Source organism: Stenella coeruleoalba (genome assembly GCF_951394435.1).
Source record: "Stenella coeruleoalba genome assembly, chromosome: 4".
NCBI classification, from domain to species: Eukaryota; Metazoa; Chordata; class Mammalia; order Artiodactyla; family Delphinidae; genus Stenella; species Stenella coeruleoalba.
Window position 1 is genome coordinate 110,296,326 of NC_137149.1, and position 26,872 is coordinate 110,323,197.

The window sequence follows — 26,872 nt, forward strand, 5'->3', positions numbered from 1 at the left end:
AACCGCAGTGCTGTTTCACCTCCGATACTCCATTCTGCAGAGACTGGCCTGTAATAAAATCATGCTTGTACCACTGGACACTCCAAGGAGATTGTTCTTAGAAATCTGGAATTGAAAGGGAGTGTCTGACTTGGTATGGTCTATAAACAGAAGAGATGGAATTTGGAGGTAGCAATATAGGGGAGTGATTAAGAACCCAAGATTTGGAGTAGCAAATGTAGTTTCTTAACTTCTCAGGGCCAGATTTCTGTTGTAAAATCTAGATAACGTAAATAGTTTAACAAAGTACCCAGCACATAATAGGTCTGCAATAAATGGTAGATTTTTAGTACAAGGAGCAGCAGAAACTTGGAAGTCTAGGTTTGCGTCTGGTCATGCCACTTACTTGCTGCATGTACAACTTCTGCCTCGGGGTTTCATATCTATATAATAATGGGGCTAACAGTGCAACACCTCACAGGTGAGGATTAACAGCGATAACAAAGACGAGGTAAGCCCACGAAGGCTAGTAGATAATTGGTCAATTGTTTGCACCTGGGAAGGGAACTGCCAAACTTCTTGGCGTTCCAACCACGCCTTCTTCAGCTGGTCTCCCGCGCCTCTTTCAGTGAGCATGCGCAGTGGGAGACCTGGCTTTGTATCATCAACCCACAGGTAGGAAATGGAACGTGGAACTCAGGGGAATTTGAGAGGTGACGGGGCTGTACCTCGACCGGCTGCACGTCCATGGTTTTTCGCCGCCGGCTCCCAGCCACCGTCTCCTCGTCCTCGTCCTCCTTCTCCTCATCGCCGGGCTTAAGCTCGGCCGCGGTGAGGGCGGCAAAAACGCTCTCCAAGCTACGACGGTTCCTTTTGCGGACCGACACCCGCCGGCGGATGCGGGAACAACCTTCATCCATGGCAGGGGCTGGGGGCCCTGCCCGGATGTCGTTCTGCGTGACCCAGCTGCCAAACCCCAGTGAAGGGGTGCGCGCAGCAACAGGGGGAAGGTAGCAACAGGCGGAAACTGCGCTCGCCTTTCCATTCACCTTTGGGAAGGATCACAAACCAATTGTCAGGGCTTTGGGACCGGAAGCGGAAGCACAGACGTAGGAGCCCGCCCTCTCTTCGTCCAATCTTGCGGCGCGGCAAGAGGGAGAGGAGGCGAACGGGAAGGTACTGCGCAAGTGTATAGAAATCCCCACCTGCTCTTTCCTTGGATTCCCAGCGCTCGCCTTCGGAACCTTTGAACCGAGTGCTTGGGCTAACAGGGGAAGCATACCGGAAGTGGCTTGTCCAGACGATTTGGAAAAAGGAAAGGAAGAGGAGGAGCAACGAACCATGGCAGCTATGGTAGCCCTTTGCAGTGGGCTAGGAAGGAGAGCGTTAAAGCACTTCGTAACGGCTGCTGTCTGCCTCACAGATTCTGGGGCTCATGCAGGTAAAGTCTCCATATCCTAGGTTCCTTTATAGCATTGCAGCCGTTTGGCTTAGCCCTAATTAGGTCGGTGGAGTCGTCACTGTTAGCTAAAGGACTCCGGTGTCTAGGCAGTTTTCTCCAAGGTAAATGGGAATCTGTAGTGGCCCGTGACTAGTATTTTAAAGCTGAAGAGGGCGTGAAATATAGCCCAGTACTTTTTTTTTTTAAACGTACGAGGAGAGTGATGGGGTGATTCTTAAAAAGAGGCAGGGACTTGCCCAAGATCTTCGGGTAGACTTGGTAAGGAAGGAGCATTTTCAGTCACCTAGCAGCAAATTCCAGATGTCTGAGGGCCCAGATCTGGGCGAAATTGTGACATGGGCCCTGGAATCTATCATTTCTGCACTTTTATCTACTTTGTGCTTGTCTGTAAAAATCTTTTCACTTTCCTTTGGTATGACAATGCCTTTCAGTTTGCATTAAAATCTGTCTCTTCCCATGGAGAGAAGGGAATATAAATTTCCGGAACAGGGAGGTTATATGGGTGGAGATATATATGCCCTTTTCCCAAAGCCCCAGAAAGCACATTTATCCTAAGTCTAACTCTGCCTCAAATCTGAAGACTTTTAACCTTCATTTAACCTTGTTAATATAATGAACATAAAACCTTTCTTTTCTGTTAGGTCCCTTAATTCATCTCGCCTCCACAGAAGCAAAATCTTTCCTTAGCTGCTCAGCTAACAAAAATAATTAGTTCGTCGCTGTTTCTGTTTAATTGCAGTGCTGTGGAGAAGTTGTTCACAATATAAACAGGTAACCAGCAATGAGGACCTGGTAAGAATTTTTTTCTTACTTGTAATAAAGCATTTGCAAATACGACCAAGTTCTTATGTCTTTGCTATTTGAATAGAGTTCAGCTGAAGGACAAAAACAATTAAGATGATAATCATTAGTCTGTGTTGGAAAATTATAATTTATTGAGTAGTTACTTAAGTGAATTTTGAAGTAAGAGAATCCCTAGATTCCTAGCAAGAAGCATGGCTTCTGTAACACCATATTTTGCTTCCTAGATATGTGCTTTGGGAATTTAAAAAGGTAGTTTTGGTGCATGCAGTAATTGCAGAAAACCTAACAAAGGGATTGTACAAAGTTTACATATACCTTGGCTCTCTTCCTCATTTCAAATTCAATTCTGTCTTCCTCCTATTCATCACTTTGGCTGGGTGGCGGCTGCTTTAATCAATGCGGGATCAAAATTAAAGTTTTATACCAGGACATTAAGTACAGTCTCTTCTAAACTGTAGATGTATTTTTATGGGTTTCAAGTACTATCATTGGGCTTGGGCAGTATAGGTTTTCTTGCTACATGCAAAGATAATTTGACACTAATCAGACCATATAAAGCACTTTGCACAGTGTAGAGAAGGAACACAGTCATTACAGGTAAGCTGAATGTAAATTGGATTAAGAACATTTGAGGAGTTGGAAAAAAACAGAAGAACCCCTCTAGTCCCTCTGAGCGTCCATCTCGGTCATCTAATTCACACCATAGTCAAGAGAGTAAAGGAAATTACTAGAGCTCCTCTTTAGGTCATTAAACCCACTAAGACTAATGAAAGCTATGGGCTCTCCCAGAAAAAGGCACACAGTCCCATTTATTTGAAAATTTGCATACAACTACAGCGGTTCAGGGACTTCCATAGCCATTTCTACATTAAGAATCTATACTGGAGACACCTAAACTGATTTTAGGAGGGAGCCCTTTGTGATAGAAGCATTAGAGGCAGTAGTGAACAAAGAAAAACGAAAAATGCTGACAGAAACTTACAAAACAGTCTGGGGCCATAAAATTGTAGTCAAAGAACCTGATAGTATTACGCTAAGCCTTGTCTTTTTTTATCTTATTTATTATTTTTGGCTGCATTGGCATTTTTGTTGTTGCACGCAGGCTTTCTGTAGTTGCTGCAAGCGGGGTCTACTCTTTGTTGCGGTGTGCGGGCTTCTCATTGCGGTGGCTTCTCTTGTTGCGGAGCACGGGCACGCGGGCTCAGTAGTTGTGGCTCGCAGGCTCAGTAGTTGTGGCGCACGGGGTAGTTGCTCCACGGCATGTGGGCTCTTTCCTGGACCAGGGCTCGAATCCGTGTCCCCTGCATTGGCAGGCGGATTCTTAACCACTGTGCCATCAGGGAAGTCCTGCATTGTCTTTTTACAAGAGAAATAGTGATAAAACATCTGAAGAAATATGGGGATGGATTTAGGGATTATAATTTAAGAATTGCATATGGTATCTGTTGTGCTTAAGTTTTTCTTGATTTAAATCTGAGAGTTTTTAGTCACCTACAGTCTGGACAAAGCATTTGAGGAGAGAATCATTTATCGAAGATTTGAATTTTTTTCCCCCTCCCATAAGCCCTTTTTTCTCCAAAGATTGTATTTTACCCCAGAATCCTCCTCCATGACTTAATTCCTCCTTAGCCAAACTTAAACAAGACACTTGCACAAAATATGTTTGAGTACACTGAAACCTTTAAAATAGTGAATCTTTTTCTGAAATACTCGATTTTTCCTTTACAAGCCTAGCTGTTGTATTCTCTTTCACAGTAAAAAGGTACAACTAATCCCTTGGAGAGATTTAAATGTGGTAACCTAAGATTTTAAGTTTTTTCGATTCAAAGTTAATACAAACTATATTATCATATATTTTTTTCCTTTAGCCTGTTCCAATGGAAAATCCTTATAAGGAGCCTCTGAAAAAATGTATCTTGTGTGGAAAACGTGTAGATTATAAGAATGTACAGGTGAGATCTGGTTTTACTTCACTATGATACTTGATTTTGGGATTTTGGCTCCTTTATTAATACAATAGAGAAGCAAGTCAGTTTTTATAACAGGCTTTGTGTAGGGTGACTGTTTTAGCGACTTCATAATTTCAGATCTCGTTATACTTCTACGTATTGATACAAGGCATCTCTTTTATTCAAATAAGAGCCCCTTGGCTGTCCCTCATTTACTGTTAATTCAGCTTAGCATTCCTCTTTTTTCTTTGCCCAAAATGTCTTTACAGTAGCTCGCTGTGGCAGTGATTCTCAGTTGGTGGAGTTCAGTAGTTTGGGAAAAGCTCCTCTGGTGAAGTTGATCTCTGTACCTCACCACCAATATCGCTATTTCAAATGTAATTTTATCTGTTGTCGAGCACTCAGCAAATTAAAAGTGGCAAATTTAGGGGAGAGAATGGTGCTGGAGCTAAGTATACTGACAGTAGTATAAAGTGATAGCTGCCTTGGTGGGAGAAAAGCCAAGGAATTTTAAAATGCAACGTATTAGGATTATGCATAGTGCCTAGAATGATGCCTGGTACATAGAAAGTGCTAAAGAATTTAAATTAATAAAACCTAAATAACAGCAAACGGCCTGATGTACCTGTGCATCTTGAAGACCTCATTGTAGTCTGATATTATGTGATAGCCTATCATGATAGATGAAGTGTTTTGTACCTTGTTATAAAAGCAACAGTATTTGAGAAAAGTTATCTGTGGAAAAGTCAAGAGAACAGCTTTAGCACTGAAAGAATACGCTCATTAATCCGTTGTATAGACTTTTTGACACACTGGATAAGAGATGTCAACTTTAGTGATTACTTTAGTTATTTAAAAAGATGACCTATTAATAGAATGAACATAATTCAGTGTTTTTATTCGTATTTTTGAAGTTTGTCTGAAATGTATTAATAAACCTTTACATAACTTGAAGGTGTGGCATAAGGTTTTTTTTTAATTTACCATTCAAGATTGAATAACAAGTGTATTAATGTAAATTTTTTTCCTTTTCAAATATAACTCAAAACAGCTTTTATCCCAGTTCATTTCTCCATTTACTGGATGCATTTATGGAAGGCACATAACAGGTATTTTGTTTTCTATATATTATAGCAACTTAAATGTAGGTAAGAACTTATATAAAGCTACTTCTGTTATTTAAGGAAACTGGCAGATTTTCAAATAGTGCTACAAATTACTATGACACCAGTTACTATGGCTAGTTTGAGAAAGCCTCTTCTTAGGCCAAAGGATAATTATTTTGCATGTCTTCTTATACTCAGTTAACTATAGGCTGACAATATGTAGAAAACTTGGGCTTAAAAAAAATTGCTTTGCTGTTTGGGAGTATACTATAATCATCCCCAGGCTATTATTTAAACCAGGGGCCTGTTGCCTATAGGCCAAATCGGATCTGCCACTTGTTTTTGTAGATAGCTTAGTTTCCATAGTGTCTGAGCTACAACAGCAGAATTGAGTAATGATGATAGAGACTGTATGGCCCACAAAGCCTAAGATAGTTACTATCTGGCTGTTTACAGGTTTTCCAATCCTTCCATGACATAGACATTTGTTATGCATTTTGATTACTGGCATTTTTTACGAATAAGAAAGCAATTTCTTTTATAGGTCTTTGTGGGAAGAAACAAAAAGAAATCACAAAAGCAATTAAGAGAGCTCAAATAATGGGTAAGAGCATCTGAAAAACTGAATTATGCTAACCAAAATTTTGCTCATTATCTTTTGTGAAGAACTTTCATTATCTCTTTACAGGGTTTATGCCAGTTACATACAAGGATCCTGCATATCTCAAAGACCCTAAAGTTTGTAACATCAAATACAGGGAATAAATTCTATAAAGTTATCATCAATAAATTTATTTTATAGTTGTGTGGTATTAATACTGGCTCAAACTGTAAGATTTAATAACCTTTGAGTAGAGAACTGATAGGCTAAATCTTATCAAACTATAAAGTATTATGTTTTTAATTCTTAATAATTTGAAATTATATGAGGAAAAAGTGTTTCAAGTGTGAAGTTTCCTCTCCATATCAGAATGTTCATTAAGTAAATCAGATTATTTAAAATGTTAATACTTGTTATATTTTACATACATATGAATTAAAAAAAGGTACTATGGGATTTTCACTTATATCTGGCCCCCAAATAGCTCATACAGCATACCACTGATAATGAGATGTTAAACATGGAAGGGATGACGTGTATTGGGATTTTACTTTAGGCCCAGATTCTGTGTTGTAAATAGTATTGTAGGGATATGGGTGCGGGAAAGTGGAATGCTTATATAATGTACAAATCCCACATGATAGGGTGTGGATTTGAAATTGCTAAGGAAGATTTTCTAACACGTAAATAATTATGCCTGGCTAGGACTATGGGTCTTCCCTCTGTAGAGATGTTATGTGGGGATGAACAGTGGTGCTGTCTGTCACAGGACCTAACACTTACTCCTGGACTAGTCTATCATGAACTGGTAGTGTCCTGTAAATAAACCGATCCATAGGCAATCTGTTGTATCATCTTCTCTTACTCCAGTGATACAAACTGATCGCCAAAAGATGGAGAATAACTGAGAAAAAATGTCCTACAAGGATTCTTTTCCTCCTTTTCATTTAGTACCCTGAAAGTTGGGACATCAAACTTAATTATTTTAACATTAGGGTTCAGAATGAACCCCATTTCCTCTCCTGCCCTGTGCTTCTTATGTAACTAGTAAAGCAATCCCAACAGCAACTCATTATTTGCACAAATCATCCCTGGTATTATGTGGGCTTCATAAACACTCCATGGTAACTAATGCATGTTAACACATAGATAAAAGATGATAGTTTTTGATACTAGCTATGAATTTGCTCTATCATTTAGGAAATAAGTGATGGAAGAGCAGTGGTCAACATGTGGGTTCAGCATTTCACCCAGTGAGTAAAGCATGAAGGCGTCATGTGATGTGTATGCTTTATGGGAAATTCTGTTATGGAAAGGATAAATAGAAAAAACAAACAGTAAAAGCTCTCTTAACCAACCTCCACTTAACCAACTCACTGGATTAAACAGGGGCTTTACATCCTCCTTAAAAATCACACGGAAGCCCATGACTCTTAACCTGTTGAGTTCTACATTACCAAGAGTCATCTATTTTGTTCCCAGACCTTATCAGTTGTATTTTTGTAGTGATGAATATGAGCATTAAAAATAAAGTTTCAGTTGCAGTGAAAACCAAGTAAAGGCTCTGAGAAGACTTGATAAAGATAACTAGCTTTTAAAAAAAAATAGTTGTCAAATTAGGTGTGGTTAGGACAAGTAAGATTGGGAATGGAAAATGAAAAAACCTAGTAGCATTTTGTACTTAGGTTGCTTTGCAAATTTCTTTAAAGAAACTAAAATTGGGGATTATATAGGGTAAGTAATGGGTTTGATTTACATAGGAACTCCAACACATTCGTAAAAAAGTTCCTGGCCCTGCAACAAAAGTTTGATGAATGTACACTTCTGCTTTATGTTAAAGTGAAATCTCTGATAGACACCTTATTTATGTATCATTTGAGTCCCACTTAACTGGCCTTTTCACCTAACTAACCAACTGCTGATCCCAAACATTGCATTACCAGGCTTTGTTCTGTACTCAAATTCTGAACTGACTCAATTTAAAGTACTTTATAAAATAAATGAACTAGAACTTACCTATGTGTTATTGCAAAGAGCTGAACATAGTAAAAACAATAGGCATGTTTGGCTTTACCCTTCTTCTGATGAAAAATCTCCTTTCGGCCTAAAAGAATCAAAAGGTAGGAGACTGTGGGTATTCACCAGAACCGTTCATTTTCTCAATCTCTTCATCTGTTTCTGGGCTGCTCACTGTGGATGCCTTTTCTTGGTTACTACTATCAGTATCTGTTTTAGATGGTTGGTTCTGTATCTCTAACAGCCGTGACTTCTTGAATTGCCATCCACCATCTGTACCTGAAGCTTTACGCTTAATCATTTGCAGCGCACTACCAGCTGGACTAGCTTCAGGAATGTCAGTATATTCCACCATTAGGGTCAGGTTGTCTACCACATTGAGATGGTGGTTGGTATTACAGCTACTTTTAGAAATATGTCTATTTTTCAAGGAGATAACACATGAATGAAGAAATTCACAATCGGGAAAAAAGGTCTGTAAAGCTTGACAAAGAAAAATGTTCTCCTGAGGATCTTTCTGGACATTCTTCTCTCCTAAAGAAACAAACAAATATTTCAACATACAGTATTTATACTACAAAGGTTTTATAGTTATCTATTTGTTAGTAAAGTCAGAGACCTTAAAGAATCATATTGAATTATCTAAATTAAGAGAAATGATAATCCCAAATTTATATGCCACAATATCCTCAGAGAAAATTAAAGTTGTTATATTTTTTAAAATCAAGGTAGTATATCTATAGTAGTACCATGTTCTCTGTTCAGTGGGATTTAAGAGTATTAATGAAAGTTATTTTTAATCCTAAAGTGAACAAACTGATCAGTTAGTGCAAGCAGCTCATCCATAATTCCAATCAGTGAGAATTTTTCTTCAAAGCACAGAAAGTAGTGATATGTGAACTTTTTACTTACGTGTTGCTTGAATCTGTGCTTGCTTTCTTTTTTTAATTTCTCGTTTTAATCTGTTTATATCCTTTAGTAGTTTCTCTACTGCTCTCTCACTGTGTTCTACTTTACTGCATGTACTCTGGAAAATAAAGTAATTTAACAGCATAGATAAAGTTCCAAATTGTAATACTACAATCTACGTTCACAAATAATATAAAATCCTTCATGGTGTATAACATCAAATATTTTCCTTTATAAAAATTTTATTTTATTTTGCTATTTTCTGGAGGAACTCACCAACAAGCATTTGTATGGTGCTTCATAGGTTACAAAATGCTTTCCAGATGTATTAACTTCCTATTTATACAAAGTTTTATCATTCAAGTTATTTCCTAGATAATACACAGAAATAAAAAACAAAAATATTTAACTGCTTCAAAACAAAAAATACTGTACTATTTTGAGATGCATACTTATTGCAAACATTTAAGAAACTGCCAATAACAAAGTGACTTTCACTATTACAAAAGAAAACTACTGAAGATTTTAATTCCCGTAAAACTACTTTTGAAAAGCAGAATGGCCTTATGTGTCATCAGTTTTTAAGTACTAATACCCTTTGACTCAGTGATTTCATTTTGGGAATATATCTTGGATCAGTAACAAAAATTTATATAACATGATGTTTCTTAGAATAGTGTCAAATCAGAAGTAACTAATTTCCAATTATAGTGTAATGGGTTGTTAGAGCCAGTTTTAGTGGATACTTCATGGAACATCTGCCCAGCCTATTTCTCATGAACTTGTTCATCCTGCCGTAAGAGTTCACCAGTAACCCTTTCACCAACTTTCACCCTAGCTGACCCAAGCAGAGATAATTACAATAGCCAATTGGCAAATCCTAATCTCTTGAATAGAAGAGATTAAATGCAGAAGCTATAGGTTAGCTCTTTGGTCAGCCAGTGGGTGAATAAACAGCAAGATCTGTAAATACTATGAAGGAAACAAACAGGCAGACACAAAGGGAGAGAGTTAGTTTGTTTGTTTGTTTGTTTTTTGGCCACTCAGTGCGGCTTGTGGGATCTCAGTTCCCTGACCAGGGATTGAACCCTGGCCATGGCAGTGAAAGCGCCAAATCCTAACCACCACCAGGGAACTCCCAGGAGTTAAAGTTCTGATGGCATTCAAGCTCCTGGTTCCAGTTCCTTCCTAGAGCTCAGTGGCCTTCTGCCCACAGTTCCTCTCACATACCTCTACATTCCCTAATTTAGCCCAAGTTGGTACTTTTTTTTTTAAGTTAATTTATTTATTTTTGGCTGCGTTGGGTCTTCATTACTGCGTGCAGGCTTTCTCTAGTTGCAGCGAGCAGGGGCTACTCTTTGTTGCAGAGCACAGGCTCTAGGTGCGCAGGCTTCAGTAGTTGTGACACGCAGGCGAACTAGTTTTGGCTCGCGGGCTCTAGAGCGCAGGCTCAGTAGTTGTGGTTCACAGGCTTATCTGCTCTGCGGCATGTGGGATCTTCCTGGACCAGGACTCGAACCCATGTCCCCTGCACTGGCAGTCAGATTCTTAACCACTGTGCCACCAGGAAAGTCCCCAAGTTGGTACTTTTCACATTAGAGTTCTAATATACTGCTCTAAGAAATATACTGCTATTAAAAAGAACTAAAATGTGGAAAGTGTTTAATTGTACATCAAATAAAAATCATGACACAAATTTCTATGTCCCCATCACTGTCAACAGTGTAAAAGCATGTATACATTAGGGGGAAACTGGAGAAAATTGGAAAGTGCAAAGAGTTAAGTTACAATGGTAGGATTCTGGATGTTTTCCTATTTTCTAAAATTCCTGTATTATATTAAAAAACAATGTGCAATATTATCAGTGTGTAAAATGCATTAACCCCATTTCTCTTAGTGTGCTCTATTGGTGAGTATGGTGGCCATGGAATATACTACTCAGATCTCCATTTGCAGGAAGCAGAGTTGACTGACAGTTCCAGGTGCCATCTTTTTGGGTCCACTACTGTGCTTGTGCTTAGGTCATGCTTCCCCTAGGTTGCTCTTAGCCACCGACTGAGCACAGTGAGGATATCAGTATAATTCTATTCCTGTAGGATGCCTTTGCTCAAAGACTCTCCATCAGCCTGGCTGAAATTTTTCAGGCCTTGCAGTCTAAAGCTCTTCCTACCCAATCATTCTCCTTTCCCTGTCTCCTTCCTCAGGTGTCAAACTTACATTGCAAGTCTCCCTGCCACTCCTGCTCCCTCCCCTCAAGGGACCTGAATGGACACAATGAGGTAGAACTTAGTACTGTTGTAGACTTTTTTGTTCCCAAATATTTGCTCCCTTTTTTATCCTGTAAAAGGGTTATATCTCCCTGCCTATTGCCATGACATCCTCTGGCCAATGAAATGTGAGTGGAAGTGACAGGCCAGCTCTGAGCAGAAATTCTAAGAGCTGTTGTGAATTTACACCAGCTTTCCTGCTCATGGGACATGAGAAGAGCATGTCCCACAGATGGGCTGGATCCTAGAATGAACATGACATTTAGAACAGGAGCAGAGCTGCAGCCAAGATATAATGTGAGTGAGACAAAACTTTTGTTTTCGTAGCCCACCAAGATGGAGGCCTTTGTTACTGAAGCTAAACTAATAAAAAATTTATGTCTAATCAACTGTCAGGTTATCCATAAACATATATTCAGTGAGCAATGTGATATGAACTCTATAGGTGATCTTTAAATGTTTTTTTAACTTACCTTTAATTCCTCTTGTAAAGAAGCATACAGTTCATTTATCTTATGTACCTCCTTTAAAGATCCATCTTCTTTAAAAAATTTAGAGCTGTAAAATATTATCATTTCCTCAGGCAAATGTACAGAACTCATTTAATGATACAATGAAAAATTTATTTGTAGTTGAGGAACAATAGATGATTCTTTTTACTGGCTTTGTAGGGACCATGATTTTGTCAACCTACTTATTTACAGAATAAGTAAAACCAACCAGAAAACCTAGTTATCTATCTTCACCTCAGCAAACTTTTTAGCCTCCTAAGTACTATTTCCAGGACTCAGAAAAGAGGTTCAATGAAAACAGATAAAGACTGAAGGGGGGGTGGTTCTTTCTTGGCAATAGGATCAGTCAATTATTTTACTGAGTTTAAGTCATCATTGATTGAAAGAGGCAACATTATTTTATATACCACGAAGAAAAAAGAAAAACAATTCTAAGGCATGTTTTGTAAAAATCCCAATTTGAGATAAATGTAAAACTGTGTCTTAGTATCAATGAAATGTGGTATTCAATTTCTATAAGACACTGTTAAGCACTGTGGGAACACAAAAATAAATGAAATCTAGTCCATTATTCTCATAAAGTTTACACTTAGTAAGTATCCTGTAGTACCAGTGTTGTTATTTCTGACATTAATTATTCCCTTATTGCCCACAAAAATGTTATAGCTCAGCAGTCTACAGTGTGAGTAAGTCTTGGCTAAAGCCTCATTTTTTGTCTTTATTTCATATCCAATCTAATTTCTTGCCTTTAATCTGAACTGCTGCCTTAGAAAATTACTATTTTGAGGCTAGCTCCTTATTTTTAGAATAAATATGTTAAAATATGTAGGCTATACAACAATGCCCCTCTCTTTTGTATTTTATAAATGGACAGGTGCTAGAAGGAAATACTGAGAAATTAAAAGTCTGGTTTACTTGAGTAATGTCATTAGTCAGTTTTCCTTTCATTTTTATTCTTGTGTAATAAAAAAAATTAACTTCAAAAAATGAATAGGAGTTAAGTTTAGTGGGGAAGCAGTTGAAGAATCTCACCTGTGTGTTTTTACTGCTCGACTAAAACCAGTGGACATACAGGAATCAGATACAGTTTTATAACCCAGTTGTTCAGACATGCCCAAATTGGCCACCACTAAAGGTATCCTATGAAAAAGCCTGAAGAAATAAAATTTTTAAAAATAAATTTAAAATAAAGTGAAAGATTAGCATCTACTTATTAGTATATAGACTACCTTTCCCCTACAAGATTAAAAAACAAAACCCCATTCCTTACTACTTATCCATGACAGAATTTACTGACTTGAGGCAAATAGCTTTTAAAAACTGTGAAATGTGCATAGTGTAAGATAACTGTGAAAAAATACTTTAATGGTTATTTTAACTGATCACCACATGTAAAAATAAAGGCAGTATTGTTGCGATTCATCCTATCTTTCGTGAATGATAAAACTACTCTTCCTTGGTACTCTTTTTTTTTTTTTTTTTTTTTTTTTTTGCTGTACGTGGGCCTCTCACTGTTGTGGCCCAGCCGCTCCATGGCATGTGGGATCTTCCTGGACCGGGGCACGAACCCGTGTCCCCTGCATCGGCAGGCAGACTCTCAACCACTGTGCCACCAGGGAAGCCCCCTTGGTACTCTTTTAACTTCATTCTCATACTCCATGAAAATGTTGTCTATATAACCTGTGGGGAGTCCTATTAACTCATTTTGGTGGATCCTCAAGAACCACCCTGCTTCCTGGCAGAGGTTAGAGAAAAGCTGCTCAGGTATGCAGGCTTCAGTTCTACATTATATTCCTTAGCAACCAATACCTAAAGCATGCATATTTTTTCCACCTTATGGTAAATAAGAGCAAATCCTCAGTGCCAGAAACACAAGTCATCATTCCATACTGGGCTTCTAATTTCCTTATCTGACCTTCATTCTCCCATATAAAGAACCGATGGTAAGAAAGGCTAAAAAGGGTTATTGTGACAATCTAATGCAACAATATACGAAAATAGTTGGTAAGCCATAAAAAGTACAATAAAAATATTGAGTACATTTTTCTGTTAGCTGAAAACAGCCAGTGACTGGCCAACATTTACCCTTTCTGAGGTTTGTATAAGGCATGCTCCAGCCGATGAGTAGAGCAGCTTTCTGTTATTATACTCGGTGTTAATAACAGAAAAACAAGTTCCTGGCTTGAAAGATGCTGCTGTAAGTTTTTGTGAAGCAGTCTCTCTCTGAATGTCATGATCTGGTCTGAATGACGTCGGAATTTATACCAACCAATCACATCCTGAAAGAAAATATAGAAAAACATCAGGCGAATACCTTAATGGTTACAGTTATTATGTATCTTACTGTCATAATCAAGCAGTAAAACTGGAAACCTTAAAAGTGACTTTCTTGGGCTTCCCTAGTGGCGCAGTGGTTGAGAGTCCGCCTGCAAAGCAGGGGACACGGGTTTGTGCCCCGGTCCGGGAAGATCCCACATGCCGCGGAGCGGCTGGGCCCGTGAGCCATGGCCGCTGAGCCTGCACGTCCAGAGCCTGTGCTCCGCAATGGGAGAGGCCACAACAGTGAGAGGCCCGCGTACCGCAAAAATAATAATAATAATAAAATAAATAAATAAACTTTTTAAAAAATGGCTTTCTTGGGACTTCCCTGGTGGTGCAGTGGTTGGGAATCTGCCTGCCAGTGCAAATGCAGGGGACGGGTTCGAGCCCTGGTCCGGGAAGATCCCACATGCCGCGGAGCAGCTAAGCCCGTGCGCCACAACTACTGAGCCTGTGCTCTAGAGCCCGGGAGCCACAACTACTGAGCCCACGTGCCACAAACACTGAAGCCTACGCACCTAGAGCCCACGCTCCTCAACAAGAGAAGCCACCGCAATGAGAAGCCTGCGCACTGCAATGAAGGGTAGCCTCTGCTCGCATCAACTAGAGAAAGCCCCCGCGCAGCGATGAAGACCCAAACAGCCAAAAATAAATAAATAATAAAATTTTTTAAAAAATTAAAAAAAATGGCTTTCTTAATATTTACCAAGATTTGGGGCCTATATTAAACAAAACGTACACTTAAGAATACACTTTACCTTTTATAAAGCATGCAAACTGACTTGCAGTTAAATTACTTTCCATTTACTTACCAGGCTACAATTTTATTCAATACAGATTAAAGAAAATAAATTCTTAACTTCCTCTAGTTTCTCTTAATGGCATTTACTGTCTTAACATTTTTAACCCTTAGTCAAAATTTAAATGAAGAAAACACCAATGAAAACTAGTTAACTTCCTGTATGGATACTTGGTTTGCTAAGTAAGTAAACTGAACCCAATAGCTTTTAATTGAAATTTATATGGGAATGTTATCACCTACCCCACAGAGCTGGTTCCAAGATTAAGATCATATTAAAGGGTTTTGTAAACTATAACACGCTAAACAAATGTGTTGTTAGTATTTTTTATTTATCTTTGGCTGCATTGGGTTTTTGTTGCTGCGCGTGGGCTTTCTCTAGTTGCGGCAAGCGGGGGCTACTCTTCGTTAGGGTGCGCGGGCTTCTCATTGCAGTGGCTTCTCTTGTTGCAGAGCACGGGCTCTAGGCACGTGGGCTTTAGTAGTTGCAGCACACGGGCTCAGTAGTTGTGGCTCACGGGCTCTACAGCGCAGGCTCAGTAGTTGTGGCGCATGGGCTTAGTTGCCCTGCGGCATGTGGGATCTTCCCGGGCCAGGGCTCGAACCCGTGTCCCCTGCATTGGCAGGCAGATTCTTAACCACTGCGCCACCAGGGAAGTCCCTCAAAAAGTTTTAAGAGGAAAAAAGTACCAAGAAAAAATGTATTTGGAAAAAAAAAAACTATTTTGATCATTCAGCAAGTTTTAACTGAACCCCAAGTGGGCTACAGAGGATCCAGATTAGGTGCTGTATAGGAAATCATCCCTGCACTAGGAAAAATAGTAACTTGTAGCTAAGTAAAAGAACAGCAATGGATTAAGTCCTAGAGTACGTGAGATCAATGTAAATCAGAGTAGTCAAGAGGATGAGAACAAGATGAAGATTTTTAATGACTAGCTTTGCTTTCAGGGAAACCCCTTTGAGTTTCTGGAAAGAACAAGCCTTTCCTCACCTGCTTTACATAGGACATTGTGAAGACAAATGCTGCTTTAAAGCTCTGTCAAAGTATTACATGTTTTTACGAGCTGAAAATAATACATATAATACGAAAAAAAGAAAGGTAAATCAGGGAATACCTTTTTGACACTTGATAATATTTTCTTCAGCGCTCGCTCATTTACTTCACCAGAAGAATTATAAAAGCTGTAAAAGCCAAAATTAAAGGCATTTCAAATAAGCTAAAAATATGAATGATTTTATTAGCACTTTTAATTGTAGTTACTCCTAGCCTAACTACCCAACCAAAATCCATATACTTATTGCCTGTTAGATGAAGTTCTAAATTAAATAGGAGAGAAAGTTCTCAAATTAACAGACTTAAAGTGCTAGAAATATGCGGTCCATAAGCAATGAAAAAGGAAAAGGAGTGGAGGAACTTTAAAGGATAAGTTTGTGTAACACTTTTTTTTTTAACGTAAAACAAAACAAACTCTCCATTAAATACAGGTATTTGTTAAGTTCACATAGCTAGTTCACAATTTATTCATTAAAACTTTTTTTACAATAATGATACATACAAAAGAATGTAATGTGAGTAATGAAGCAGCACAATACCATAAAGACAATTTATTCATTGCTAATTCCAAAAGCTATCCTTTTCTTTTATAAATTTATTCTATGATTTTATTTATTGTTTCTGGCTGCATTGAGTCTTCATTGCTGCACGCGGTCTTTCTCTAGTTGCGGCGAGTGGGGGCTACTCTTCGTTGCAGTGCGCAGGCTTCTCATTGCGGTGGCTTCTCTTGTTGTGGAGCATGGGCTCTAGGCGCGTGGGCTTCAGTAGCTGTGGCATGTGGGCTCAGTACTTGTGGTTCGTGGGCTCTAGAGCGCAGGCTCAGTAGTTGTGGCTCATGGGCTTAGCTGCTCCGTGGCATGTGGGATCTTCCCGGACCAGGGCTCGAACCCGTGTCCCCTGCATTGGCAGGCGGATTCTCAACCACTGCGCCACCAGGGAAGCCCTCCAAAAGCTATTCTTAAATTAAGAGAAGTGCTTTAGGAGTTGGGTTTTTTTTTGTTTTGGGGGGCTGGGAGGGTGGAGGATAGGTATTGGTTTAGTTTAGTGACTTCTGTTCTGTAGTTGGAATGTCAAAGATTTAGGGAGAATTGAAAAATAATTCTAAAAGATTCTAAAGCATTTACTTTCAACTTTCTTTCCCCTCCAGGGATTACAAATAATATTCTCTTTTTTAACATTCATCAAGATCAACAATATTCTTTTCTATGATGTAATATCTATTATGCAAAATCTCTGACAAATACTATTCATTATAATAGGTTTTTACTGGTAATTCTAATCTACACACTGAAAAAATTTAGTTACATAAAACTGGAAAAAACATATCCTAATAGGCAATATATTTTTTCTTTTTAACTTACAAAGTGTTCCACCTACCAAAGGGGGATAATTCAGCTCATCGAACAGATCCTTCCATCTTACCTATTTATTCCAACATGAAAAATCTAAATACAAGAGTTTATTCCTGTGTTTCTCTAGGATGGTCCACTCCTGAGCTCCTCAAACTGGGACATAATGCAATACACCAGGGTATATAAAACAACAGGATAAAAGTGTACGTCTTCTGTGCAAGCACTGATTTTTATGTGAAGCTTCTGGGAAGGGGGGCAGTTTTTTTTTTTGTAGAAATAGATATACTGTACAGTAGAATTCATGTTAAACTGTGCAATTTTTTTAAAGTGACTTTAAGTTTTAGGCTTCAATGGGCTGTTTTCCAAATTCCCCCTAGATTTCTGAGATAAGGGAAACAGTGTATTTCAGTGGCAAACTTTGCAACCAATGTATCAGAGCAGGATTGACAAACTTTTTCTATAAAGGGCCAGATAGTAAATACCTTAGGCTTTGCTGGACAGTCTCTGTTACATATTCCTCCATTGTTCTTTTTTTTTTTTAACTCTTAAAAAATATATTAACTATTCATAGAGGTCCATATAAAAACAGGCCATGGGGCTGTACTCTGCCACCCTCTGTATCAGAAACATAAACCTGGTTATTAAAGCTTATCCAGCTCGGATTCCATGAAGTATGGTATCAGAAGACTTTGTTTTTAACATGTTCCATCTACATCATTTAAAAGAGTTGCCCCCAACCTTTTTGGCACCAGGGACGGGTTTCGTGGAAGATGGTTTTTCCATGGATGGGGGTGGGGGGTGATGGTTCAGGTGGTAATGCGAGCGATGGGGAGCGGGAGATGAAGCTCTGTTCACTCACCCACCGCACACCGGTACCAGTCCAGGGCCCAGGGGTTGGGGACCCCTGATTTAAAACAAGAAAGAAACAGCATAGTATGCTGTTGGATTAGAGCTCAAGAAATCCGGATTCTACTAATTTTACCCTACCACTAACCAGTTCTTCCCCCCATCCCCTAATTTTGTAAAGCTAAAAGGCTGAGGGACTTCCCTCAGCAGTGCAGTAGTTAAGAATCCACCTGCCAGTGCAGGGGACACAGGTTCGATCCCTGGTCCGGGAAGATCCCACATGCCGTGGAGCAACTAAGCCCGTGCGCCACACTACTGAGCCTGCGTTCTAGAGCCCGCGAGCCACAACTGCTGAAGCCTGCGTGCCCTAGAGGCCGCTCACCACAACTACTGAGCCCATGTGCCACAACTACTGAAGCCCGTGTGCCTAGAGCCCGTGCTCTGCAACAAGAGAAGCTGCTGCAGTGAGAAGCTCACGCACTACAATGAAGAGTAGCCCCCACTCACCGCAACTAGAGAAAGCCCATGTGCAGCAACGAAGACCCAACGCAGCCAATAAATAAATAAATAAATAAATAAATAAATAAATAAATAAAAGGCCTAGGTATGGGTTTCTCATCACTGGATCAGATGGCTTCCTCGGCTCTAAGACTCATATTAAGTTGGTCTAATTATTTAAGGTAGTTGCCAGAAGGTATTGAATCACCTTTTTTTTTTTTTACTTTCCCTCCTTAATCCATTGCTGGCCCAGAGTCCCTCAAGAAAGTACTTGTTATGAGTCTCCACCAAGAGTCCCTCATTCAAAAGGTATTTTTTATACGCATTGTCTATTAGGCAATATAGGAGCTGTGCCCCTTTCTGGTACAGCAGTTTAAGACCACCCTAAGCCTTCTGTCACACCTACCAATGGTGTTTCTCACCTTAACACTATGTTCCATGGCAACTCTTACACAACCTTAGAAATGGTACATACAGTGTGACTGTAAGACAGTAATGCTGATTTTTCATGTATGGTTTATATAAATCATAAAGCTATTTCACCAAAACTACACCGTGTTGTTTATGGTTACAGTTGTTTGCTTTATGAAACATCATTGATTTATATACTTTTCTATGTAAATACCTCAATTAAAAGTTTTTAACAATATCATAGCCTATCAGGGCTAAGAGTACTACTACTATCTGTAGGACTATGAGTACAAGTTTCCACCCTGGAAAAGTAATAGGAAGCGGGTTAGATAAAGAACCTAACCAGTTAATAGACAAAAGATAACATTAAAAAATATAAGTGAAGAAACAGATGATAAAATAAACTGGAATAAAAAGAAAAAAGGGCTGCTGTTCATGTATGAGAACGTGTTGCTGAGTTTATAATATGCGATGAAGTGACTGGGTGGGAGAAGGAAAAGCAATCCTCAAGGTAAACTGGTACCTGGGAGAGGCAGTGAAGACCAGCTAAAGGAAGCAGATAAATACAGAGAAAGAACTATTAGGGTTGAAATGAACAGGTGAATTTCAGGTACTTAAAAAGAGTCTTTACATTTTAATCTGTACCACCAGGTATAACTAAGATACTTTGTTAGTTTCAAAAATTCACTTGCAGAGAATAATTTTCACAATGGATCATTTACTTGCTCTTACTACTCACCTAAAAAGCTGATAGCATGAAACGTACTTCTGAATGTCTGGAAAAAAAGAATTTTTAGTTATGATTACATTAAGTATCATTTGAATAACATATATTGAGCACTTCATGCCAGGATGTACTTTACCATTATCTCGTTTATTCCTCACAACAAACCTATGAGACAGATGTTATCACTCCTTCCACTTTAAAGATGAGGTAACAGGCAGAGAGATTAAGTTGGTGGAGGCAAAATTCAAACCCTGAACCTCACTCATAACTACTGATAGAATGCTATACTCCTTCTAAATAGGTTTAGTAATGCCCACACAAAAGATTAAGTCACACTTGCTATAGTCATTGAGTTCTGAAATTGTGATGCTGTAATTTTACCCAACTGATAAAAAACAGCTGCTAAAGGAATTCTTTTGTTATTCCAACTGGTTCTTTCATAAAGGATATGTCAATGTTAATTGTAGACTAAAGAAAAAAAGTCCAACATCTCTGAAGAGGTGAGTTTTATTCTCCTGTCAATAGAAATAATACATCTAAATACATCTAACTTCTGGTTGCTGCAGGTGCTGTGCAAACAGATTAAATTCTATCACAAGACATCATTACAAATCATGAAAGTATCAAGATGAATATAATGTTTCCTCTATCATCCCAAACTTTCAGATCCCTCAAGATTCAGTAGGGACGGCTTCCCTGGTGGCGCAGTGGTTGAGAGTCCGCCTGCCGATGCAGGGGACACGGCTTCGTGCCCCAGTCCCGGAGGATCCCACATGCCGCGGAGCAGCTGGGCCCGTGAGCCATGGCCGCTGGGCCTGCACGTCTGGAGCCTGTGGTCTGCAACGGGAGAGGCCACAGCAGTGAGAGGCCCGCGTACCGCCAAAAAAAAAAAAAAAAAAAGTCATTTATGGGCTTCCCTGGTGGCGCAGTGGTTGAAAGTCCGCCTGCCAATGCAGGGGACACAGATTCGTGCCCCGGTCCGGGAAGATCCCACATGCCGCGGAGCGGCTGGGCCCATGAGCCATGGCCGCTGAGCCTGCACGTCCGGAGCCTGTGCTCTGCAACGGGAGAGGCCACAACAGTGAGAGGCCCGCGTATTGCAAAAAAAAAAAGATTCAGTAGGGAACAGTGAAAGGAGTGAGACATTCACACAGAAAGTCATCAAGACAATACATATTCTTCTAGGCAGCCCATCTTTATGTGTCCCTGTGTCAACAATCAAATTTTGTCAGATACCATTTACAGGATCACTCTAGCAGTAATCACCTATTTCAGATAATTCCTGTGACTATGATGTTCTCTTCCTTGGGGAGATCCTACCCAGAGTACTAGCAATTTCATTTGTCACCTAAATCAAAGACATCAGTTTGATTATGGAGAATCTGTGAATCTTCATCTAGGTGAGGAAACCCAATATCAAACTGCTGTTGAAGAATCTTTTCAAGTAAACATCTGAAGAATGCAGACATCTTTGCATCTTTGTACACGCAAAGGCTATCTTTAAGGAGAAAACTACATGAAGTCACCATTTCAATAACTTGATATGTATATAAAGTTATTGGCATTATACTACTATATATATATATACTACTATAAAAGTAATTCAGCCTATTAAAAAAAATGGAAAAGTTATCATCCTCTTCAGATATTTTCCTTCCAGCAAACATATGTTACCCTCAGATAAATCTCTCTGAACAGAAACAGTCTGTAACTGATAACCGGCCAAACATAATCTGGTGTAGATAAGGCACAGTATAATAAAATGATGAAAATCTCATTAACCAAAGCAATGTAGTAATTTGTAGATCTTGCCACCTGTTTTAAAGTAATCCAACATTTTAAAATAATTTAAGCAAATACTTGAGTGCAACTACAGCACTTGCCAGATACCTTGAAGCTTAGCACTGCTCCTAGCACAGTGGAGTTGCTTGATAAATGGTTGCTTATTTAAACTCCTAAAATATGTCAGATACTTTGGGCAGCACACCAATTACAATTAGGGAAAAAAGACTTCCTAAGGGCTTGCTTTTTACGCTCGTGTGAACAGAAAGAAAAACATTAAGAAAATAAAATTATAAACAATATAAACATGTGTAACACATGACAAAAGGCCAATTTCCTTAAGTTATGATATAGCATTACAAATCAATAAGAAAAAGCAAAACAGCCTAGCAGAAATATAGTCAAAGCATGGAACAGGTGTGTTCTTTTCAAATAAAAAGGTCTCCCCAAAAGTCAAACACATAACCTCATTTGTAATTTAAAAATGCAAATTAGAAAGGGGGAGGGGCAAGATGGGGCAGGGGATTAAAAGGTACAAACTACTATACATAAAGGAAATAAGCTACAAGGATATATTGTACAGCACAGGGAATATAGTCAATATTTTATAACTTTAAATGAAGTATGATCTATAAAGATATTGAATCACTATGCTGTATACTTGAAACTAATATAATACTGTAAATCAACTATACTTCAAAAAAAAAGAAATGCAAATTAAAATTTTTTTTCTTCACTTATCAAGTTGGCAAAGATTAAAAGATTTGATAATACCCAATGGTGATAAGGGTAGGGGGACCCTGGTACTTTCACATATTGTAGAGGAGTCTAAGATGACATGACTCTTCCAAAAGGTAATGGCCTACCTCTAGGAATTTTGCTTTCAGATATACTCAAAGGCACAAAGATATATGCACCATAAAATGTGCATTGTTACATTGTTTTGTATTAATAAAAAAATAAAAAGTCATCCATAGCTGGTTAAGTACGTTGTGGTACATTCATACAACGGGAATACGAAGACATCAGAAAGAATGACAAACTATACACATTCATACTACTCTGCACTAACGATATCTTGGAGATATTTATACGTGTATATAGTATGATCCCACTTAGAATATAAAAATACACATACATTTATATGTGTGTATTATGTGTAGTATTAATGAGTGAAAAAATACTCATGAAACCAAGTCATTGCCACAGAGGTGACTTTAATGGGTGAGTTTAAATTTATATGTTTACTTTATACATATGTACTAAATTTACATATATACTTCAATTTTTACCTTTTTAAAGTAGCAAACAAAAAGTACAGTATGAGTATAAACTGATATAATCTTTCTGGAAAGCAATTTGCTAATACAGATCAAGAACCTTAAAAATGTTCACACCCTTTGACACTGTAACACCATTTCCAGAAATATACCTATAATAGGTGTAGAATATTTATGTACCAAAATGTTCCCTGTAGTATAATTTATGATAATGAAAAACTGGAAACTCTGATTATAATTTATTTATTTAAAGGACAACTAAAATCACATACAGTCATAAGAGTAAGACCATAGAGAATAGAATGCAGTTATAAGAAATAATATTTAGAGGATTATTTACTATGAGAAATTGATCATGACACCAAATTTTTTATAAAGTATACCACCAATTTTGTTTTAAAAAAATATATATATATATGCTTAGAAAAAAAATGCATATGTTAGAGAATCAGAAAACTCCCTATGTATTTTAAAGCTCCGTTTCCCTTTTTCTCTGAAAGAACAGCTGCCACCAGCTGCAGTTGCTTCACCACCCACTTCTCAAACCCTCTGCAGTCTGGCTTTTTCCCCATTACACTTCTGAAATTATGTAAGGTTTCCAATTATTTAATCACTGAGTTTTTTCAGTTCTCATCTTCCAACTTTTCTGCAGCATTTTACATTTCTGTTGAACCTCTTTTATCTTTTTTCTTGGCCTTGCTTATTATTGGTTCTTTCTTTTGCTGGATCACCTTTCTGCCACTCACATATACACAGGAGCTATTTCATCCTTCTTTCCCCCCAGTAATCTTAATCTGCTTCCTATGTCTCATATTGTTTCTTGCTTTAGACTAGGGCATAGCCATAACTTTAACTGAGAAATGAGTGCAATATATTCCTTTAAAATTTGATTTCTGGGACTTCCCTTGTGGCGCAATGGTTAAGAATCCGTCTGCCAATGCAGGGGACATGGGTTCGAGCCCTGGTCCGGGAAGATCCCACGTGCTGCAGAGCAACTAAGCCCACGTGCCACAGCTACTGAAGCCGGCGCGCCTAGAGCCCGTGTTCCACAACAAGAGAAGCCACCGCAATGAGAGGGCCATGCACACCAACGAAGAGTAGCCCCTGCTGGCTGCAACTAGAGAAAGCCCACACGCAGCCACGAAGACCCAATGCAGCCAAAAATAAATAAATAAATAAAATTAAAAATTTGATTTTAAAAATTCATACCTATTTCTGGTGTTTTTGTTTCTTTGTTTGTTTTAGTTTTTGGCCGCACCACGCGGCACGTGGGATCCTTAGTTCCCTGACCAGGGATGGAACCCGCACCCCCTGCAGTGGAAGCACAGAGTCTTAACGCTGGACCCAGGGAAGTCCTGATATCTATTTCTTAATAATTTAAAAAGTAACTTATACTGACCCCTTTCAGCATAAACTATCAAAATAGAAGACACAGAAATAAGTGACTCACCAATTGTATAAATAACTTCAAAATCATCCATTTGAGAATCAGTTATGTTGTTCTTCGCTTCACCTTTCACTTCCCCAAGGAGAAAACCTTCCTATAAGGATAAAAATAAGCAGTATATGGAATACACGGATAGAATTTCCAAGTTCAGTCACTTAACTAACCAGTATTTCCCAAGAATTTTACAACACGTACAAGCGTGTGTTACCAGCTGGAGCACACACAAAAGAAAGACTAGGTGCATTCCAGTTTACCTGGGCAACATAACCAGGTTAAAAAACACGAGTAGAAGAGATTGTAAATACCACTGTGACTTTAGCACTCTTGGAAGTATAAAAGGCTTAAAGGCAGAAATGAGAACACAATGTTCAAGGAACAAGGAGTAGAGCAGTTAGCCTGAGAATAGAAGCCTCCCATCTGTAATGAAATCTTAGGTTGCTATGAACAGCACCAATAATGGACCATCCTGAATGACTGGCCAAGGAGTCTGGATTAATGGCACATGCTTCTGGGAGTCAGTGGAGGCTTCTGAGCTATGAAATGACACAGGATGGGTTTTTAGATTAAGCATGTGCACAATATCAAAGACCTGTAATTCAATATTAGAGTCTGCTGTATAAAAGAGGAGCTCTGAGCCCCGGTTCTTTTTAAAATGCAGGCATTTTGCCACCATAGCAGTGATCTCTTTGAGTTTCAGAGAATTCACTTATTTCTCTTGGCACATTTAGAAACCCAATGAGCTTGACAATGAATTTTTTACAGTCTTTATAACTTCTTTAGTTAAAAATGCTTTAAGAAATGTTTTTTTTTCATTAAAAGAAAAACACAAAAGTAATGTTTCCACAATGTGAGTCTTTGCTGGAATCAAAGGGGAACAATACAGAACTCTACTCTCTAGCGTTCTATACAAACCCCTGGAAAAGAGACAATGCAAGTACAGCTCTCCATCAAACCACCTTTTAAGGACTTTAGGAAAAAGATCTAAGGAACAGAGTCCTCTCTAACACTACGGTACTTTGCAAGTGCTAATCCTTTAAGCTACAGAGGACTTACAGTCCCACTCTGGTTATGTTTACACTAAGGTATTCCACAGTAATTTCTACAGCCACACACATTTTAAATCATCATATATTTGCTCTTTGCTACGTGTTAATCTACAAGCGTATTTAAAATTGCATACATGAAAGATAGCAATTCCAGCCTTATTAGGACTACGCCAAAAAACTATTTTGGATAAGGCAAGCCTTTATTATAAAGTGAAGGGCACAAAATTTAGCAGAAATCACTAGGTTTTATTCAGTATGATATTCTCTAAACCGTATTAGCAAGTTACTACACACTTACTCTAGGACACTACTTCTCAGACTCAAAGTTTTACAGTGTTTTTTAATTTCATAAAAATGAAAGTTTTTAAAAATAGGTACTGTATTTTTTTAAAAAAAAACTACTTCACCTAGAGGTTTTGAACCTAGGCGAAAGTGTGAAATAAGCATTTAAATATCTAATATTTCAGGATAAACTTAAATGTTTAAATTACAACCGAAAGTATCCGACAAGGAACTAGCTCAGGCCTTACAAGCTAATAAATTTGATACCAATGCAAACAAAAGTCAGCTATCCAATATACGAAATTAATCTTCTTCATCTACTAAGATTCCCCCCAAAATAGCCACTGGATGCATCATTTCTCATTCCTTTACAAGTCTTCCATTTCAACAAACGTGCACAGTAGCTGCTCTGAAGGGGAAAATTGAGTTCTTTGCGAAAACCGCTGTCGGTAGTTAGGAGAAAGTTAACCGGCAACCTTCCCAGCGAGCGGTAGCGGGAGAGCGCTCTGTGAACCTTCTATTTCTTCACAACCAAAATGAACCAGAAAAGGGAGACTACTGAAAAAGAGAAATGAAGGTGTGCGAGACACTCCGAGCAGGGCGCGGAAATAAACACTGGTTGCGAGAGGGAGGGCTAACGCTGGAAAAGGCTCACCCCCGGAGGCACCTCCGGGGCCGCCCGGGAGCAGGAGAAGGCAGCCCCGACTGCACAGAGACGGCGCGGCGGCGGCGTCGGGAGCCCGCGTGCGGGACCCGGGCAGCGGTGGCCTGGACGGCGCCCGCGCGCGCGCGCGCGGGTCCTTTTCTGAGGTGACGCCAGAGCCCGCCCCGATCCTCGGCTCACCGTGTCCGAGTCGGTGTTGAGGTGCTGGAAGACGAGCGCGCCCAGCACAAAGCCAGAGAGCACCGCCGACGTGCTCTCACCCTCCATGCTTCCGCCGCCGCCGCCCCCGCGCTGCTCGAGCTGACAGGGCTCGGCGCTGGCCGCACCGGGCGGGGTCCTCGGCAGCGCGTCGGCGAGGCGGCGAGGCGGGGCCGAGCGAGGAGGCGGGATGTGCGCCGGCGCATTGGCCGCGGCTCGCTCCCCCGAGGGGCGGGGTTGGTGGGGAGTCGCTGGGACTCTCTGGTGCGGAGCTGGCAGCTCTGACGAGGGCTCTGGTTCGTCCCTCTCGGTGTTGGGCACCTCTGCCCAGCGCCAGGCCACGGACAGCGCTTTTGGTGGCTAGCTGCTACTGAGGGACCCTGGCATATGTGCAAAAGTGGAATAAATGAACACTTCTGACAGAATAGAGGCATTGCCTAGTGGCATAATATCACAATGGAAATGCCACGTTTGGAGTTTTCAGAGTGTCAGATGCTGCCCATTACTCATTGAAACTTCTGGAATACTAACGACCGTTTCAGAGAATGTCTTTTCTAGATCT

The 26,872-nt window shown here is 39.4% G+C and overlaps 3 protein-coding genes across 7 annotated transcripts in view; 1 reads left to right on the plus strand and 2 right to left on the minus strand.

Moving 5' to 3' along the window:
* Positions 1–1,209, minus strand: part of HELQ (helicase, POLQ like) — a 40,674-nt gene extending 39,465 nt beyond the window's left edge. For both annotated transcript variants that reach the window (XM_079920274.1, XM_079920273.1), the window contains exon 1: positions 708–1,209. In XM_079920274.1, the coding sequence (XP_079776400.1) occupies positions 708–899 (192 nt within the window). In that variant the 5' untranslated portion in view covers positions 900–1,209. The remainder of the gene's footprint in view (positions 1–707) is intronic.
* On the plus strand, positions 1,124–6,111 carry MRPS18C (mitochondrial ribosomal protein S18C). Of its 3 annotated transcripts, none has more exons than XM_079920279.1 (6): positions 1,124–1,420; positions 2,181–2,233; positions 4,114–4,197; positions 5,246–5,303; positions 5,845–5,904; positions 5,989–6,111. In XM_079920279.1, exons 1-6 carry the CDS (start codon positions 1,321–1,323, stop codon positions 6,063–6,065), a joined length of 432 nt encoding a protein of 143 aa, XP_079776405.1. In that variant the 5' UTR covers positions 1,124–1,320; the 3' UTR covers positions 6,066–6,111. The 3 variants fall into 3 exon arrangements, with proteins under 3 accessions (XP_079776405.1, XP_079776404.1, XP_079776406.1); XM_079920278.1 differs by having other exon boundaries at positions 1,203–1,420; positions 5,967–6,083; XM_079920280.1 differs by lacking the exons at positions 5,246–5,303; positions 5,989–6,111 and having other exon boundaries at positions 1,203–1,420; positions 5,845–5,931.
* ABRAXAS1 (abraxas 1, BRCA1 A complex subunit) lies at positions 3,278–26,550 on the minus strand (the record flags this gene model as incomplete). Of its 2 annotated transcripts, XM_079920276.1 has the most annotated exons (10): positions 26,293–26,550; positions 24,124–24,214; positions 19,624–19,660; positions 15,839–15,905; positions 13,691–13,884; positions 12,638–12,757; positions 11,567–11,651; positions 8,830–8,944; positions 7,918–8,451; positions 3,278–3,601 (listed from the first exon to the last, which is right to left on the minus strand). In XM_079920276.1, exons 1-9 carry the CDS (start codon positions 26,377–26,379, stop codon positions 8,015–8,017), a joined length of 1,233 nt encoding a protein of 410 aa, XP_079776402.1. In that variant the 5' UTR covers positions 26,380–26,550. The 2 variants fall into 2 exon arrangements, with proteins under 2 accessions (XP_079776402.1, XP_079776403.1); XM_079920277.1 differs by lacking the exons at positions 3,278–3,601; positions 26,293–26,550 and adding an exon at positions 26,104–26,191 and having other exon boundaries at positions 8,015–8,451.
* Positions 26,551–26,872: the final 322 nt, after the last annotated feature.